Source organism: Austrofundulus limnaeus, unplaced genomic scaffold (assembly GCF_001266775.1).
Source record: "Austrofundulus limnaeus strain Quisiro unplaced genomic scaffold, Austrofundulus_limnaeus-1.0 Scaffold1857, whole genome shotgun sequence".
NCBI lineage: Eukaryota > Metazoa > Chordata > Actinopteri > Cyprinodontiformes > Rivulidae > Austrofundulus > Austrofundulus limnaeus.
In genome coordinates, this window is record NW_013954259.1 from 1 (window position 1) to 16,179 (window position 16,179).

The following is a 16,179-nucleotide window of genomic DNA, read 5'->3' on the forward strand; positions in this document are numbered from 1 at the left end:
CAAATAAATATGAGGACAACTTTGTTGATAATTGTGCATTTTTAAGTTCGATAACAGCCAAGATCATTGGGATTGTACAATATAAACACACACACACACACACACACACACACACACACACACACACACACACACACACACAAGGGACCCATTCTTTGCAGTTCAGTTCCAACTAAAGAACAAACATGTGACATGTAAGTGGTGGTTAAATGGGGATGATGGGAATCATTGTATTTGCTGATAAAAATAAAGTTTTGCTTTACAAAATCTTGCTTCGACAGAAGCAGTTACATCTGCAAAAAAGAAGACTTTACTTGTCTGGGAAATTTGCCTGCCCTATAGATATTTATTTTTAATTATTTTTTGTTTTGTCATCAAGCGTCAGATCATGTCTCTGTTTACTATTCAGAATGTTAAGATTTACTTTTTAAGCACTTTTTATTATAGACATACTCATATGCTTGATTTCAAATAGCCTTAAACATAATTCAATTCAAAAATACTTTATAGATCCCAGAGGGAAAAATAAATTACACTGATTTAAAAAAAAATGTCACAAGTCTCTTCTCCACAAGCATCTTGAGTTGTTCAATAGCGCCACCTGGTGGCAGAAGTCAAAGACACCGTCTGTAAGTACCGCACAAAACGTTTCAGAAAAAAAAGCATTTATGAGCATTGAAATAAATTACTGTAAAGTTATGAACAAATAATTTGTTTATTAATAGTTATGTATTACGTTCTGATGCATCTCATTAATCCAGGTATAAAAAAATAAGTATCCATAGGACCTACTTATTTTGTCTTTTTGATTTATGTATTACATTTAAACGCAACTCTAACTGTGATAATTATGATAATTTTCTCAGTAATCAAAATGTATAGATTCGAACAGTATTTGGCAGCATGAAATAGTGTTAGGGGGAAAGATTAATGTAATTTTTACTTTTTTTAAACATCCGGAACGGAAGGTGGCGCCATAAACCGATTGTTACCAAAAGAAAAAAACAGAAGGAGTCCCTCGTTTTCGAACATGGCTGCTCTCACATGTAAACATGCGACTTAACCTGTTAGTTTATTATAATTGATTAAAACAGTTTTATAGCATTTATTTATCGGCAGTGATTCGTGCGGGAGGTCCAGAGCAGTTTAGGGGCAACTTCCGGTGCTGGGGTTTGGTTTGTGAGTTAGCAGGTAGCTTAGCATCACGGAGACGTCATGCCTGCGCAGACTTTATACGTTACTTGTTTGCCAAACTCGGCTACAAACGAGCGGCTTGAGGAGATATTCTCAGAAATCGGTCCGGTTAAACAGTGTTTCGTGGTCAAAGAAAAAGGTACTCTTTTCGCTGACATCTGTAGTTTATATACTAACAAAATACATTCATTTTTGACACGACACATTTCTGTTATGTATTAATTATCAAGTCTGTAACTAATTTTTATTATAAATCAGGCACAGATAAATGTCGGGGGTTCGGCTTTGTCACATATTCCATGGAAGAAGATGCACAAAGAGCTTTGAAAGAAGTAAAAGAGTACGACGGAAAGAAGCTGTCTCTGATAGTGGCTAAAAAGAAAGTTAGAGACAAAAAGAAAAAAGGTTTGCACAAAAATACGCGTTAAAACAAGTTTTAATGTTCACTTAACTCATCAAAGTGTCCTTCCAGGTGCAGATACAGAGACAACTGATGCACCAGATCAAGCTAAGCAGAAAACCAAAGATTTCAGGCAGACTGTATCTAAAAAATCCAGACTTATTATCAGGAATGTCAGTTTTAAGGTATAGTATTCTGCATGGTGATGCACAAAAGTGTAATACCACTGTAATATGTGTTGATTTGTGTTTTGTGTTACAGTGCACAGAAGATGATCTTAAAGAAGTGTTTGGAAAGTTTGGAACAGTAGTTGAGGCCAAAATTCCCCTCAAAGCTGGTATGAACTGTTTTATTAAATGTACAACTAATTCTCAAATCCAGTCCCGTTTAATTTTTATTTTAATTTTTTTTCACCCTTGGATAGATGGCAAGATGCGTGGGTTTGCATTTGTTCAGTTTAAGAATATGCCTGCTGCCACTAAGGCACTTGAAGCTTTGAACCTGAAGGAAATAAAAGGTTAGTGAGCGAGACAGTAGTTTTTATGTAAAAAATGCTGAAAATAAAGTTTTATTCACTTGTTTTTATTTGTGTTCACAGGTCGACAAGTAGCAGTAGACTGGGCTGTGCCAAAAGACAAGTATGTTACTGCACAGCAATCCACAAGTTCAGGTGAATACATTCTCATCCCTTTATATACAGTTTTTGGATTTTATGAAATGTTTGATGAAAGTTTTATTCGTGCTTGAAAAGATGACAGACCTTTGCCCACATGTTCTTGATCAGTGTGTTCACCGGTCCTAACATGATTCTGTTTCCTCAGGTGAAAAGGCAGAGGAGGAGAAAAGCACGAAAGTGGAAAGCGATTCAGATGATGAGCATGAAGAGAGGAAAAAAACTCCTTCTGTGAAGAAAAAGTGTGAACCATCATTTTTTTGTTTCTTCTTTGGGAAATGTTTGTCTGCGTGTTATAAAGCAGCTGATGTGGTTAATTTTACAGAGTCGGGTTAAAAGCAGCTGAGCACCAGGCTGAGGAGGATAAGTCGAGTGATGAAGATGAGAGTGAAGATCAAAACAGTGAGGATGATGATGATGATGATGAAAGTCATGAAGAAGAAGAAGATGATGATGATGATGATGATGATAGCTTTGATTCAAATGATGAGGGTGAAGATGAAAAATATGACGATAAAGAAACTCCAGGTTCGAACTGATAAATTTCTTGTTTCTGTCTATAATTGTCTGTAATGAAGTTGTTTTGACTCGTCCTCTCTGCTGTTTTAACCTTTAGCTAAAAAGAAAACCAAAAACCTTCTGCCTTCAGATGTGAACGAGGGTCGAACAGTTTTTATCAGGTGGGTTTATTCTACAACACTCCTTTTTGTTATCTTAAGCTTTCATCCAACGCTTCTCTCGGTGTAAACACAAGACGTCATCGCCTTTCATTCACCCCACATTTAGAAACTTGTCCTTCGACACGGATGAGGAAGGCCTTGAGGAAGTTCTTCTTCGGTACGGAGAGCTCAACTACATCAAGATTGTTCTCAATCCAGACACAGATCGTTCTAAAGGTCAGTCAGCGCCACTCGAGTCTGTTGTTTTAGAAAACCAGCTCACTAACCTTTCTCACTTTTTAAAATACTCCCAGGTTGTGCATTTGCTCAGTTTAAGACAAAAGAGGCTGCAGACAAATGCATAGCTGCTGCCCAGGAGGAAGCAGAGGTAAATCTTTTTGCAGGAGCGATTAACCGTAATTTGCTGCCTCACAAACTGATGTTGCTGCGTTGTCGTAACGTTTGCTTTTAGAACCAAGGCATCCGTTTGGATGGCAGGAAGCTGTTTATCGTTGCAGCAGTGAGCAGAGACGATGTCACAAAGCTGAAGGACAGTAAGAAAAAAGTGGAGACGGGCAGCAGAAACTTGTACCTGGCTAGAGAGGGATGTGAGTGTTTCATAGTACTTGTTTCTTTATCTTCATGTCAGTATTATAACAACCACTACTTAAGGACTGCTCCCTTTAAAATGCAGTCTTAAATTTGTTTTGCTGTCTGAACTGTCAGTGATCCGTGCTGGAACCAAGGCTGCAGAAGGCGTGTCCGAGTTGGACATGAACAAAAGAGCCAGAGTGAGAACCGCTTTCAAAGAACCTGCTTTCCTGTTTGTAATACGTCCTAAGTTATTCTTACTTTTACTCATTCGTGATATTTTGTGTTCTTCCTTCTTAGTTTGAAGACATAAAGCGGGCCAAGCTTCGAGACGTTAATGTTTTTGTGTCAAAGACTCGGTTGTGCGTCCATAACCTGCCAAAATCTGTGGACAAAACAAAACTCAAAGCGCTCTGCCTTCAAGCTCTAAAAGGAGTCAAGCGTGTGCAAATCACAGAGGTGAGCTCATGGCTGATGATTGAACAAAAACGGTCATTAGTTTGTTGGAGGCCTTTTTTCGACTTGTCATGTGTTAGTCATATTTATGGCCTGCAGACCGCTGTGAGTGTCGTATCAGTGAGCCAAGTGGGGGATATTGTGCTCATTCTAATTTTTCTGTATGCGTGTCATGATTCTGTACTTCTTTAAGTGCCGAGTCATGTATGATAAGAAGCCAGAGAAGGGCCAGGCGACGGGACAGTCGTTGGGTTATGGCTTTGTTCAGTTTCGGGACCACGAGCAGGCTCTCAGCACGCTGCGCTACCTCAACAACAACCCTGATGTCTTCAGCCCACAGAAGGTGCTTTCAATAAGAATTAGATGACTTTAATGCCTCAAGTTCAGTGTTAAAATAAATCAGACTTTGCTCTTCAGTAAACAATTTATAAAACATTTTCAGGTTATTTTTAATATGAAATGGTTTTATCAGATCACACAAAAAATTCTCAAAAGCAAATATATTTCTGCTGCATTTACCGTATTTTTAAAAAATAAGTAAAATGAAACTGTAAGGGTAGTTATTTAATGTAGGTTAGAATGTGCTACGGTGATGGAGTCTAAAGTAACTTTTATGTTTTGTGTATTTCTTCAGAGACCCATTGTTGAGTTTGCCCTGGAGGACTCCAGGAAACTGAAACTTAAAGACATGCGACGTCAGAAACAAAAGGTTTGTGCTAAGTAGTGTGGTTGTGATAGTTGCAAATTAAAATCTTGGTTCAGACTTAATGTTTTTTTTTCCTTCCTCACTTGAAAGCTTCCATAAAAGAGAATTTTTATTTGCAGGAATTTTTACAAAACCAGTCTCTTAAGGGAGAAGCGAAACCGTCCCAGGTGTCTGCAGGATGCAAAGGACCAGCAAAAGGTAGGAAAACAAAAACCACAGTCCTCGTCAGAGCAGACGAGTAAGGAGTATTCTATCCATCTATATTACTTCCTTGTTCAAAAGGTTTAATTTTTTTTTCAGTATGATTGTATGAAAACTACCTGATTGGTTACAAATGTTAGTTTTAGTCATTTTACAGTCAAACTCCTGTAACTAATTTCTGTAAATATTCAATTTATAGAGTTGAATACGTTTAATCACAGCTAGAAGTGAAGCACATTTACATTTGATCCTAAAATGGGGCGGTTGTGGCGGAGTGGTTAGGGGAGTCGTTCTGGAACTGGAAGGTCGCCGGTTCAATCCCCTGTCCAGCTGCCTCAGTCGTTGTGTCCTTGGGCAAGACAGTTCACCTGCCTTGCCTACTGATGGTGGTCAAAGGGTCCGGTGGCGCCGGTGCATGGCAGCCCCACCTCTGTCAGTGTGCCCCAGGGCAGCTGTGGCTACAATGTAGCTTCATAAGATAATTTATTGTCATTTCAACCCCTAAATGCTGTGGGAATATATATATATTTTATTTTGTTTATAATGTTTGTTTTATTAGTTCATTGTTCTCCATACATTTTTAAACATAAAAACCAAATTAACATTTTAGTAAAAAAATTTTGAGGACCCCCAAGATACCTTTCACTGACCCCCAGGGGTCCGTGAGAGGTATCTTGAGGAGCCCCAAGATACCTCTCACGGACCCCTGGGGGGCCAGGGACCCCAGTTTGAGAACCCCTGGTTTATTCTGTCACCATTAACATTTTTTTTAAATTAACTGTGTTCTTTTTCTCTTCAACAGGAATTCCTAAAGGGGAGAAACAAAACAAAGGTTTTTCAGGTTTTCAGACCAAAGCTGAGATCGAGTACGTAGAATTAGAAAATGGAAAGAAACGAAAGACGGTTCTGGCTTTTCCTTCTCATCGGGGACCTAAGATCAGGTACCATTTCCTCTTTTCCTCACAGTTACCTGTCTGCAATCCACTCTTTGTGAGTTTGTAATGACCCAGTTATAAACTGCCAGCAATGTTTTTGTGTGCATGTGTATTTGATAAAGTTATTCAGAAAATATATACTAATATGTTTTCCTTTTACTTGTCAAATTTGTCCTTTGTTGTACATAAGTTAAAGTATGGATCGACATTTTAGTCATATCTCCTCTTCAGTTTCTTTGCTATTATCAGCCCAGACAGCTATCAGAATCAAACTACAGGTTTTGAACTCTTATCTTTTGCAGAAAGCGTGATAAAGTAAAGCAACAGGTTCCACCTGCCAAACAAGCAAAGCCTGGATTGAAAAAGAGCAAGCATCGAAGACAACAAATTATAAAGCCAACCCAGCCCAGAAACCAGGTTTATATTTATTGTGCTGTCTCTGATTATTAAAACGATTGCTTTGGTTGTCTAAATCCCTCATTATGTACCTGTTTTATTTTAATTGTCTTTTTACATCTCATATGGATTTATTTTATTTTTATTTTTTCCGGAAGGCCAAAGCTGCTAAGAAGCAGTTCAGGAAGCAGGACGAGGATCGTTTTGAGTCTCTGGTGCAGCAGTACAAGAAGAAACTGACGGGCAGCAGCGACAAGAACACAATGCAAAGAAGCAAGTGGTTTGATAGTTAGATCTGAGTCTGAGGGAGGTAAATGAACTGTAATCCAGTTGACATCTTGAGATTAGTCAGTTCTTAAAATACTTTTAATATTTGTCCAACTGTATAGGAGGTTTCCTCAATTATAAATCTTCATTTTTATTTTTTGTGATTTTTGTATCTGCGTTACATTGGTTTTGAAAATCAAGTCTGTAAGGAAATGAGATTGTTTGTATGTGGCTCTTAAAATATACCTTTTCAGACTTGTGTTTTCATGTTGAATAACATGCTTTTATTTAGACTTTTCTCTGCTTATCCTTAGACATTACACAACACTGCCAAGTAGTAAAAAAAGTTTATTATTATTATTATTATTATTATTATTATTATAAAACAGTACCAAAATTAGAAATATATTCAACACATTTTCTGTGACTTAACAATTTTGAAACGTTGATATTGCACAATAAGAAAAGTTGACCTTTATCCTTCCTCTTAGTACAAACACACATGCTGTTAATTTACCAACCTGGGTCACTGGAATTTCCAGGGATGACGGTCCTGCTCACAACATTTTCCTCCGATCCCAGTCAGTGTTATTTTGCTGATTCATCATTTACGGCGGTGTAACAAACCTCTCTCACCGAGAGCTCTTTGTTGACGACAGAGGTGACGTAATACAAATATTTTAACAGCATGATAACTCTGAGTGCAAGGATATTTAAATATGAAAAATACATTTATGTTTTACACAATTAAAATACTTTTAAAATGCTGTGAATAAATAGTATTTGTATAAAAAGCAAGTGCATATTTTAGGATTTTCCACAGGATTGTTCAGTAAAATAGCACACCCATCGGTGCAGACTTTTCAAGTTTCGCCCAAAAATCAGGCCAGAGGTTTTATAGTGTCCATCTTTTAGCAAATTTCAAGATGATCAAGGTTGTTCCGCAGCAGTTCGAGGTACTCCTTGACTCTCATGAGAGCCTCGATGCCCACTGTATGAATAAATCTTTTCAGTTTCTGCAGGCTTTTTAGCGCTTCAGGTTCTGGAGACTTTGTTTGCAGCTCTTTGCAGTGCTCCAGGCTCCACTGGTGGATGTATTCTGTCAGAATAGAGATCTCCGTTTTGATCTGAGTGACGTTTTCTAAAGAGTCAGAGATCAGGTTGTTGTAGCCCTCTAAGACCGCCACTATCGAAAAAAGTCCTCCCAGTTCTGTAATGGATGGCCTCAGTGTTTGAATGGGGGGAGTCTGGAAAACATCAACAACAAAATGATTTAGTCAAAAAAAATCCGTTTATATGTTTGCTTGTTCATAATGCACTGTATTTGCATAAACAGAGCTCCAAATAATACCTGGAAGTTGTGGCTCAGCCGAACTATCAGCAAATTTGCGTATTCCTCCACTTTCTGTTTAATCTGCTCCTCTTCCAGAGGCGCTCCTTCCAGAGGAGCTCCTGTTCCCACACTCAGAACATGAAAGACGGAGATCAGAAGCACCAGAGTGTAGTCCATAATCATAAGATTTCCCTGGATGTGCAGAACGCAGAAGAACAAGACTTTCTGTAGGAGAAAATTACAGAAAAAAGGGAAAATCACAATATTTAATGATCCAAATTCTTTAAATAATTGTGTTTTTATTTGTTATGCAACAAAACATATAGACATGAGTTCATATCTCTGTAATACGTTTTTTCAAGCAAATGATTAAAACTTGTGAGTTTCTGTTCCGTGTAAAAGTACAAAGATCATAAAACTGGTTACACAATATTAGTCTTTCCAGTACTCCTTTTTAGTCCTTCAGTAAAATAAAAATGAAAGTGCATACAAGCCAGATAATCTATCAAACAGCCAGGACTGCAGCAACATTCTTCACATATCTTACCTATTAAATACTTTTTAATATCTGCTAAGGTTATCAACATACTAATAAAATTTGTATTATTTATTAAGACAAAGATTAAATGTGAAAATAAAGATATTGCAATAAAATCAGAGTTTAGAAGCTACAAGAGGAGGAGATGGAGTGAAAAGTTGACCTTACCTTAGTTGGCGTCTGAGTGTATGACACTGTTAGGCTCCATCAGGATATCTTATAGTAGAGGGCTGTTGAGTCATCTCTTACTCACCCCTCTCCAACCCCCCCAAACCCTCCCACCCACCTACTTGCTTACTTTTGCCCATCTCATGCCCCTGAATCTGCCAAGATGCTGCGCTGACAGAAGGTGAGCTTTACACGGATGTTTAAAAACTGAGCAAACTTGGATTTTTTTTGATGATGCTGCCTCATTTTTTGCGGATGCATTCATAATTGAAGCTTTTTTTAGAAGTATGAAAACCGAGCAAAATCATTTAGCTTGCTTTGTTGTGGGCAAATTATTGGTATCAATAATGTTTGCTTTTATAAATTGGATGAAACGTTCGTACTTTATTCTCCCACACTTTTGAAATAACACAACTTGTATATAAGGATGCCAAATGTTATTAAAAATGAAATCATACTATAAAAAATTATTTGTGGGGGGGAAAGTAGACATTTCATTATTTTTTGAAGTAGCTTAAAGTTTTTTTTTATTGAAATGACAAAAAATACAAAGTTGGAAAACAATATTTTTAGGATTTGAGGTTTTTGGCAAAAATGCAAATAAAAAAATAGTGAGAAGTGAACAAAAAGCATAAATGTAAATATAAGTGGAAGGTTGTACCTATTTTAAAAAGTCAGATAATAGGGAAATTAGTGTGATTTTTCAATCTGTGTGTTTTGTGGACATTGTGTTGTGGATATTTCAGTGGGGGTGCTGCAGGAGAATGGGGTGCCATGATTGCTATAAAAGATTATCTGGTTCCTGTATAACCAACGCAGGAGTGGAGTTCCAATCCTCATCACAAAGTTGAGCTTGTTCTCAGCGCAGGTTGGCTGTCCCTTGCCTCCGATCCTTTATGTGGACAGGATCTTAAGGTGCTGTCATGGAGAGGAGGGTGTCAGGTTTTGGGGACCACAGGATCATCTACTTTATGCAGATGATGTACGTAGTCCTGTTGGCATCTTGGGGTTATGACCTTCAGCATGCACTGGGGCAGTTTGCAGCTGCCTATGAAGCAGCTGGGATGAGAGTCGGCTTGAAGTCTGAGGTCATGGTTCTTATCTGGAAACAGGTGGAATGCCCCTTCCAAGTTGGGGTGGGTGGGTGTGTCTTCAGGTGAAGGAGTTCAAGTATCTGGGCATCTTGTTCATAAGGGATCGTAGGATGGAGCAGGAGATAAATTGACAGATCGAAGCCTCGTCCTCAGTAATAGGGATGTTGCTTCGAACAATCTTGGTGAACAAAAAGTGTCGGGTCAAATGGCAAAGTTCTTGATTTGAGTTCTAGCCCTGACTTACGGTCATGAGGTGTGGATCAAGCAGCTAAAATTGTGACCCATCACATCAAACAAATGACCTCAGCACATTTTCAGTTACCTGCTTTTTTAAGCTGGATACCTGGATCATCCTGATATCATGATCAGTTCCAGGGATGTGGCTCATTTTGCCTTGTTTATCACAGTAATACATTAATATTAGGTCTAAATCCTATATTAAGATTATTCTAATGAGGAATTTTTGATGTAATTTTAAGGAAGAAATCTCAAATAGCATTTGGATTTAAGATTTCCCTGCTAGAAAGAAACAAAAGCTAGAGCTCACAGGGAAAATGTCAAAAAATTTAAGACGTTTTTGCTCAGAATAAAGTTTTTTTTGTTGCTACTGCTCAAAAAAGGGTTTCAATGATACACTGATGAGGCATTTATTCATTGTGTTTTGACTAAATGCAATTATTTCAAACACTAATCAAAAATGTGGTAGGTGTGGTTATCGACCCATTTCTCTACACACCACTTTGAGACTTAAATCTCAGTTCGATGTGATGGATCACAGTTAGCTTCCTTCATAGTAGGTTGTAAGCCACTGCTCCTCTGCGTCGAAATGAATCAGTTGAGGTGATCCGGCATCTGATTTGGATGTCTCCCTTTGGATGTTTTGAGCTTGTTCCATTGGGAAGAGACCTCAGATCAGACCCGGAACTCACTGGAGAGGTTATATCCTCTCAGGCTCGGGAATGCTTTGGGATCTGGAGAACTGGAGAGTGTCGCTGAGGAGAGGGACATCTAGGTTACTCTCTTGGACCTGTTGCCTCCCCTACCTGACCATGGATGAACAGTAGAAGATGAAGATGGAAATCTAAATAATAATCAGCTGTAGATTGCTCTTCAATTGTTGTTTTCCTGATCATTTGTATTATTAACTGGTGAAAACCAGGGAGACTGACATTCCTAAAACCAATCGATAGGAGCAATGTCACTTGAGAGAATCAAAGCAGATCTTAGACACAAACATATACTTCTATTTTAAGCGCTACTGACTGTTATCTGCGACATAAAGCATCACCAATCATGCAGAGTAAGTTTCTATTTCTGAGAAGCAATACAGATTGGAATGTCCAGGAATTACAGAGTGGATCAAGTCCTTATGGAACAGCAGATGTATGATGGTAAAATCTTTTTTTTTCTTTCCAAAGGAACTTACAGTAACTCCTGCATGCTCTGAACTACTTCATGCATATCAGGTTTTGCAGAGCAGTCAAACATCTTGTCACACTGTGGGTAGGAAGAACAGAAAAGAAATAAAATCTGAAAACGTGTTGAATAAGATGTGTTTTAGAGGAGTAGAACAGGTGATGTGTCTCACTGAGTTGCAACTGAGCACGATGCACGCAAAAAGCAGCACTATAGCTGCTTTATTGGCTCCTTAATATGAAAAAAATGAATTGTCACTGCAGTCCTGCTGTGACTGGAGATCTCTCACTAAAAATAAAAGCACGTTTTATGGCGAGAAATGAGTACATTTCCTAACATCTGGAATGACTAAAACTGGCCTTTTTTTTCTGTTAGCCAGGGTCAAACGTCTCGCTCATACTGTAATCACATCTCATTAAAAGGGAACAATGTAGGTGGTCATTTTTTTATTTGCTTGTATTTTTCCATTCAATTTTCTTTTTAGGTATTTTCACAAAGTTCAGAACTGTTGTGTATTTTTTATATACATATTTTTTCACAGGACTTTTGTTTCAGTGATGATACTAATTGGAAGTCAATTGTATGCTGTTGCAACAAAAAAAAAAAAAAAGATCTGGAAAAAATAATGCTTGGTGGTATTTCCTTTTTACCCAATAGAGCTGATCTCATCGTTCTCAACTCGTTCTAACTAGTTCCAAAAACCAAAGACACATGTGCTGCTGTGGCTTCATTAGAAACCAAAACTGCAATGATCCAGTTCTGGGATCAGTCTGACCTCGTCTGTGTTGGACAAGAAGTCTGTCAAGTCTGTCAGAAGGACCCTGCAAAGCTTCATTATTATTCTATGAGCACTTTGTGTCACATGACTTATTGGAGCTTGTGAGTCATATTTTTAGAGGTGTGTGGTTTTGTTTGAACAAACTCTGTGCACTTCAGCACACGGCAACATTTTCAGACACATCTATTAAAGGTTAGGGGAAATAAGAAATAATATTACCAGTAAATGACACAGTAAAACACGCAGGCTGAGAGGTTGACCAAGTCTTACTGATCCGTTGCAGTGGCTGCCTGAGCCATTATGGCCCTTACGCAATATCAGATCACTTCTGTAAGCAGAGCTGAAGCCAGGAATTTCACTCAACTGGATTTGCCTCAGTGAGTCACAGGAATGATGGGAATTCAAATTCACTGATCTTGCGAGACCTGCCATTCAAGATGGTGCACTGTTTTTATTTCCACACCCGGGATTGATGTTGACAATTGAAAGTTGCTGGGGTAAGAAGAGCTGAATCAGCAACGACTTCTGCATTAAAAAAGGTCAAAACACGGCAGAAATTATCTTTGTGAAAGTAATGTTGTAGCAACCACCAGAGTTGTAAAGTAACTAAGTACAAATACTTTGTTACTGTACTTAAGTAAATTTTTTGGGTATCGGTATACTTGAGTAATTATTTTTCAGCCTTCTTTTTCCTTCTACTTCTTACATTTTCACACAATTATTTGTACTTTCTACTCCTTACATTTTAACAAAGAGTAGAAGTAAAGATGTTACTTTTATTTCATTTTTGTTTGTTTTCCTCCCAGCAGCTTATTGTAAAAAAATAAATACTATCCATATAAACTGTGCCTCCTAGATAGAGTGAATTTAATTGTGGTTGAATGAGAAGTATAAATATATAAAATTCTGATATCGTATTAGTTTTGTACACAAACAAATCATGTCACACTCCAGCAGGACATAATCATTAAAATAAAAGGACTGTACTTAAGAAGTATTTGTATTTCATGAATTACGTTATTGCATTTGGCCGCAATAGATTTTCATTTTGAGGGAAAGGTTTGTGCAGCCTTGATACATGTATATAAACTGCAAAAGCTAGACTAGTGCATCCTAAATTTAACATAAATTAATTATTTTAATACAACATAGTCATTTCTGCATTTTTTGGGGAGTTCACCTCCTAATAAATATCATTACAGAAAATCTAACTGCTCATTTTATATCAATACTTTTACTTTTAATACTTAAGTATTAAAAATATCAGATACTTTAAGACTTTTACTCTAATAATATTCCTAAAGGAGACTTTAACTTTTACCAAAGTAATTTTTTGGTAAGATACTTGTACTTTTACTCAAGTATCACTTTGTGGTACTTTATACAACACTGGCAACCACTTGCAGAACTGACTTTTTTATATAAAAAACAAAAAACAAACATGACCTCGTGCAAGTGGTTGACGAAGTGACCATGTGGGTTAACTCATAAAATATATAACCTGGGACGTGTTACGCAATGTCCAAAATAATTTAAGGTTTACTGGAATTCAAAAGTCTTTTGCATTAGCATAATGTGAAGAGGCTTAATGTGTATGTGCTTGTTAAATAATACATTTCAAAGCATCTTAGGGAAAATGGCTCTTCCCGAAACTCAGATTTTCTGGCAGAGTAAGTTAAAGTCAAAGAAGCCGAGCTTCATCTTTACTGTGTGTTTTACTGACTGTGTGGCATTTTTTCTGTATTCATCAGTGTACAAGTAATCTTTATTTTGACGTTAAAGAGCACAAACCAATTTTGCAGCCCTCTTAAAACTCCCTTATTGTTTATCACACGTCCACAACACAGTCCTGCACATCACAACAGCATCATAACGATGTCTACAATTAAAACAAATTTTCACGTTAATGCAAAGTGGCTTCATTTTTTCAAATACTAGATGGATTAATTCAATGTATACTGTGTGAAGTCACTGTCTATAAAGTCCTAATTTCATTGAGATTTTCTGTCAGCAGTTTAAATGAGGTCTCATTTGGGCCTTTTGACCAAGTTGAGGTTGAAACTTTGGGACATTTCTTTTTATTCTTTCTCTTTAAGCCGTTCTATTCCTCATTCTATTTCTTGTACACGCATGTTTACAACTGCTCACAGACAGGTGTTCTGATCCGGGGGGTTCTGACTGGTCACTGAGTGTGTATATATGTCTGTGTGTATATACTGACAATATTTATGAATGTAGGCATGTATGCATGTATATCTTTATATATGTACAGTATGGGTATGTGTATATATTCATATATGCCCATCCACTTATTTTTCAGGTGAGCAGACAGATGTTGGGTGTGTGGTCCTGTGTTTTGTTGGTGTATATTTAATATACTTCTAATCTCTATTTCAATCTTTCTATCTTTCTAATTACTTCTCTCTCTGTTGTTCTCTCTGTCTCTATTTTCTCTTCACTTAATAAAAAAGAAAAAAGTCACTGATGATGAAGAACTAAATAAACTAATATTTGGTTTCATAAAAAATTAATAAGTACAGATAATTGTGTGAAAATGTAAGAAGTAAAGAGTAGGCTGAAAAAAATTACTCAAGAACAGATACCCAAAAATTCTACTCAAGTACAGTAAAGAAGTATTTGTACTTAGTTACTTTACAACTCTGGATTTCAGCTAAACTTACAGTAAAGCACCAGTCAGTTTGACTCTAAAAACGCCTTCATGAATGAAACCTGGATGTTTCATCAGTTATCCTCTCTGGTTTTTCTCTTTTCAGGTTGCAGGATTCCCGTTGCACCTGCCGTTCTCTGAGATCCGGCCCATCGTAGAGGGGGTGCACAGCACCGGAGTTCACAACATTCAGACATCACATGTGGAGTTTGCTCTGGCTGTGTACGTCCATCCTTACCCCAACAACATGCTGTCTGTGTGGGTGCACCTGGCCTCGCTCACACATGATGCACACAGGAGGACAAATGTATAAAATTAGTTCTATTCCTGTAAACTGCTTTTTACATACATCATTTATAGGTTCAAACTGTTAATGTATAATAGTCTGTACAGCTTTTTACATTCCAGTTAAACTTTACGTTTTTTGTACAGAGTATTTGCATTTTCCACAAGATCGGTTTGACAACTGAGCATGTGTAGGTGGTCAAATAAATAAATTCATACAAAGTTTTTCTGTGAAAAAAAAGAGAGATTTTCTGTCATCAGTTTATATGAGGTCTCATTTGGGCCTTTTAACCAAGTTGGGGTTGAAACTTTGGGACATTTCTTTTTATTCTTTCTCTTTAAGCCATTCTATTCCTCATTTAGTGTTTAGGAACATTTTCATGTTGCTTGACCTTATTTGTATCTTCACAATTAACATTAAGCTTCCAAAATATTTTTTATAGGCAAGTTCAAGATTAAATTGATGTGGCTGCAAAACTATCTAAAATCATTACACTCACACCTCTGTGCTTGATAGTTGGTTTGAAGTTCTTGTGTCTAAATTTGTTTTTAGTTTGCACCACATAATGTGTCTCATGACCACTTCCCCCTTTGGTTGTGTCTGCCCAAAGGAAGTTGTTCTGGAAGTCCTGGTTTGTTCAGATCCAGCTTTGCAAAACCTAAGTTGTGTTGTCATGTTCTGTTAGAGGAGGGAAATATTTCTCTTCTTGCAATCCTTCCAAATAAGCAATACTTGTTCAGGTTTTTTTTTCTTTTTCACTTAGCATCCAAACTAAGGCCTGCAAAGTTTGATTTTTTTATTTTCTCTGAGTATTTCCCTCTAAAGTTGGGTAAATTTTGCAGGAAAACATGTTTCTTGACCAGAAAACTAAAGTTCTACTTACGAGCATGCTAATATGTGCTGAGGCTCAAGTTGGATGAGCAGCACCTGGCTTTTATTTTCCCTCTAATTTCTTTGGAAGTAGAAAGAGTGTAGTTGCACAACATCAACACAACATCTGCTTTTAAAACTTTGCCATTAACTATTTGAATCAACTGTCTGACTGTTAGCAAAATATCTCATACAGCAACGGTAGCCAGATATTTCTAATATAAAACTATATAAGACTTTGAAATTTATTCTTTCAAGAACGCATTTCACCAAAAACATGTATGCATCAGTTTTACACCAGTTTTAATGATCGGAACTGTTTGTCCCCATTCACTTGTGTTTTAAACTTAGAGTAAAAAAAACTGATCTCATTGAGCAGATATAAACAGGGAGAAAGTCATAAAAGCAAGGATTCTTGTTTTTTAAAGTTACATATTAAAGCTTCTCAGCAATTCTCCTTTTAATCTATCTATCTATCTATCTATCTATCTATCTATCTATCTATCTATCTATCTATCTATCTATCTATCTATCTATCTATCTATCTATC

At 37.1% G+C, this 16,179-nt stretch overlaps 2 protein-coding genes across 2 annotated transcripts; one reads left to right on the forward strand and one right to left on the reverse strand.

Moving 5' to 3' along the window:
* Positions 1 to 1,003: 1,003 nt before the first annotated feature.
* rbm28 (RNA binding motif protein 28) lies at positions 1,004 to 6,752 on the forward strand. Its single transcript, XM_014033816.1, has 20 exons — positions 1,004 to 1,333; positions 1,453 to 1,599; positions 1,667 to 1,779; positions 1,856 to 1,931; positions 2,019 to 2,111; positions 2,193 to 2,264; positions 2,416 to 2,509; positions 2,593 to 2,795; positions 2,884 to 2,947; positions 3,054 to 3,163; positions 3,241 to 3,314; positions 3,399 to 3,534; positions 3,653 to 3,717; positions 3,818 to 3,976; positions 4,167 to 4,316; positions 4,608 to 4,682; positions 4,799 to 4,877; positions 5,683 to 5,821; positions 6,118 to 6,232; positions 6,370 to 6,752. Exons 1-20 carry the CDS (start codon positions 1,216 to 1,218, stop codon positions 6,502 to 6,504), a joined length of 2,217 nt encoding a protein of 738 aa, XP_013889270.1. The 5' UTR covers positions 1,004 to 1,215; the 3' UTR covers positions 6,505 to 6,752.
* Positions 6,627 to 8,946, reverse strand: LOC106536525 (leptin-like). Its single transcript, XM_014033819.1, is given in 2 exon segments — positions 6,627 to 7,751; positions 7,754 to 8,946. Coding segments are annotated over 2 exon segments (597 nt in total). The 5' UTR covers positions 7,989 to 8,946; the 3' UTR covers positions 6,627 to 7,389.
* Between the last annotated feature and the right edge of the window lie 7,233 nt (positions 8,947 to 16,179).

Coding starts and splice junctions, on each gene's coding strand:
- rbm28 (XM_014033816.1), top strand. CDS start 1,216: ATGCCTGCGCAGACTTTATACGTTACTTGTTTGCCAAACTCGGCTACA. Junction 1,932..2,018: donor CAAAATTCCCCTCAAAGCTG/GTATGAACTGTT, acceptor ACCCTTGGATAG/ATGGCAAGATGCGTGGGTTT. Junction 2,948..3,053: donor GGTCGAACAGTTTTTATCAG/GTGGGTTTATTC, acceptor CCCCACATTTAG/AAACTTGTCCTTCGACACGG.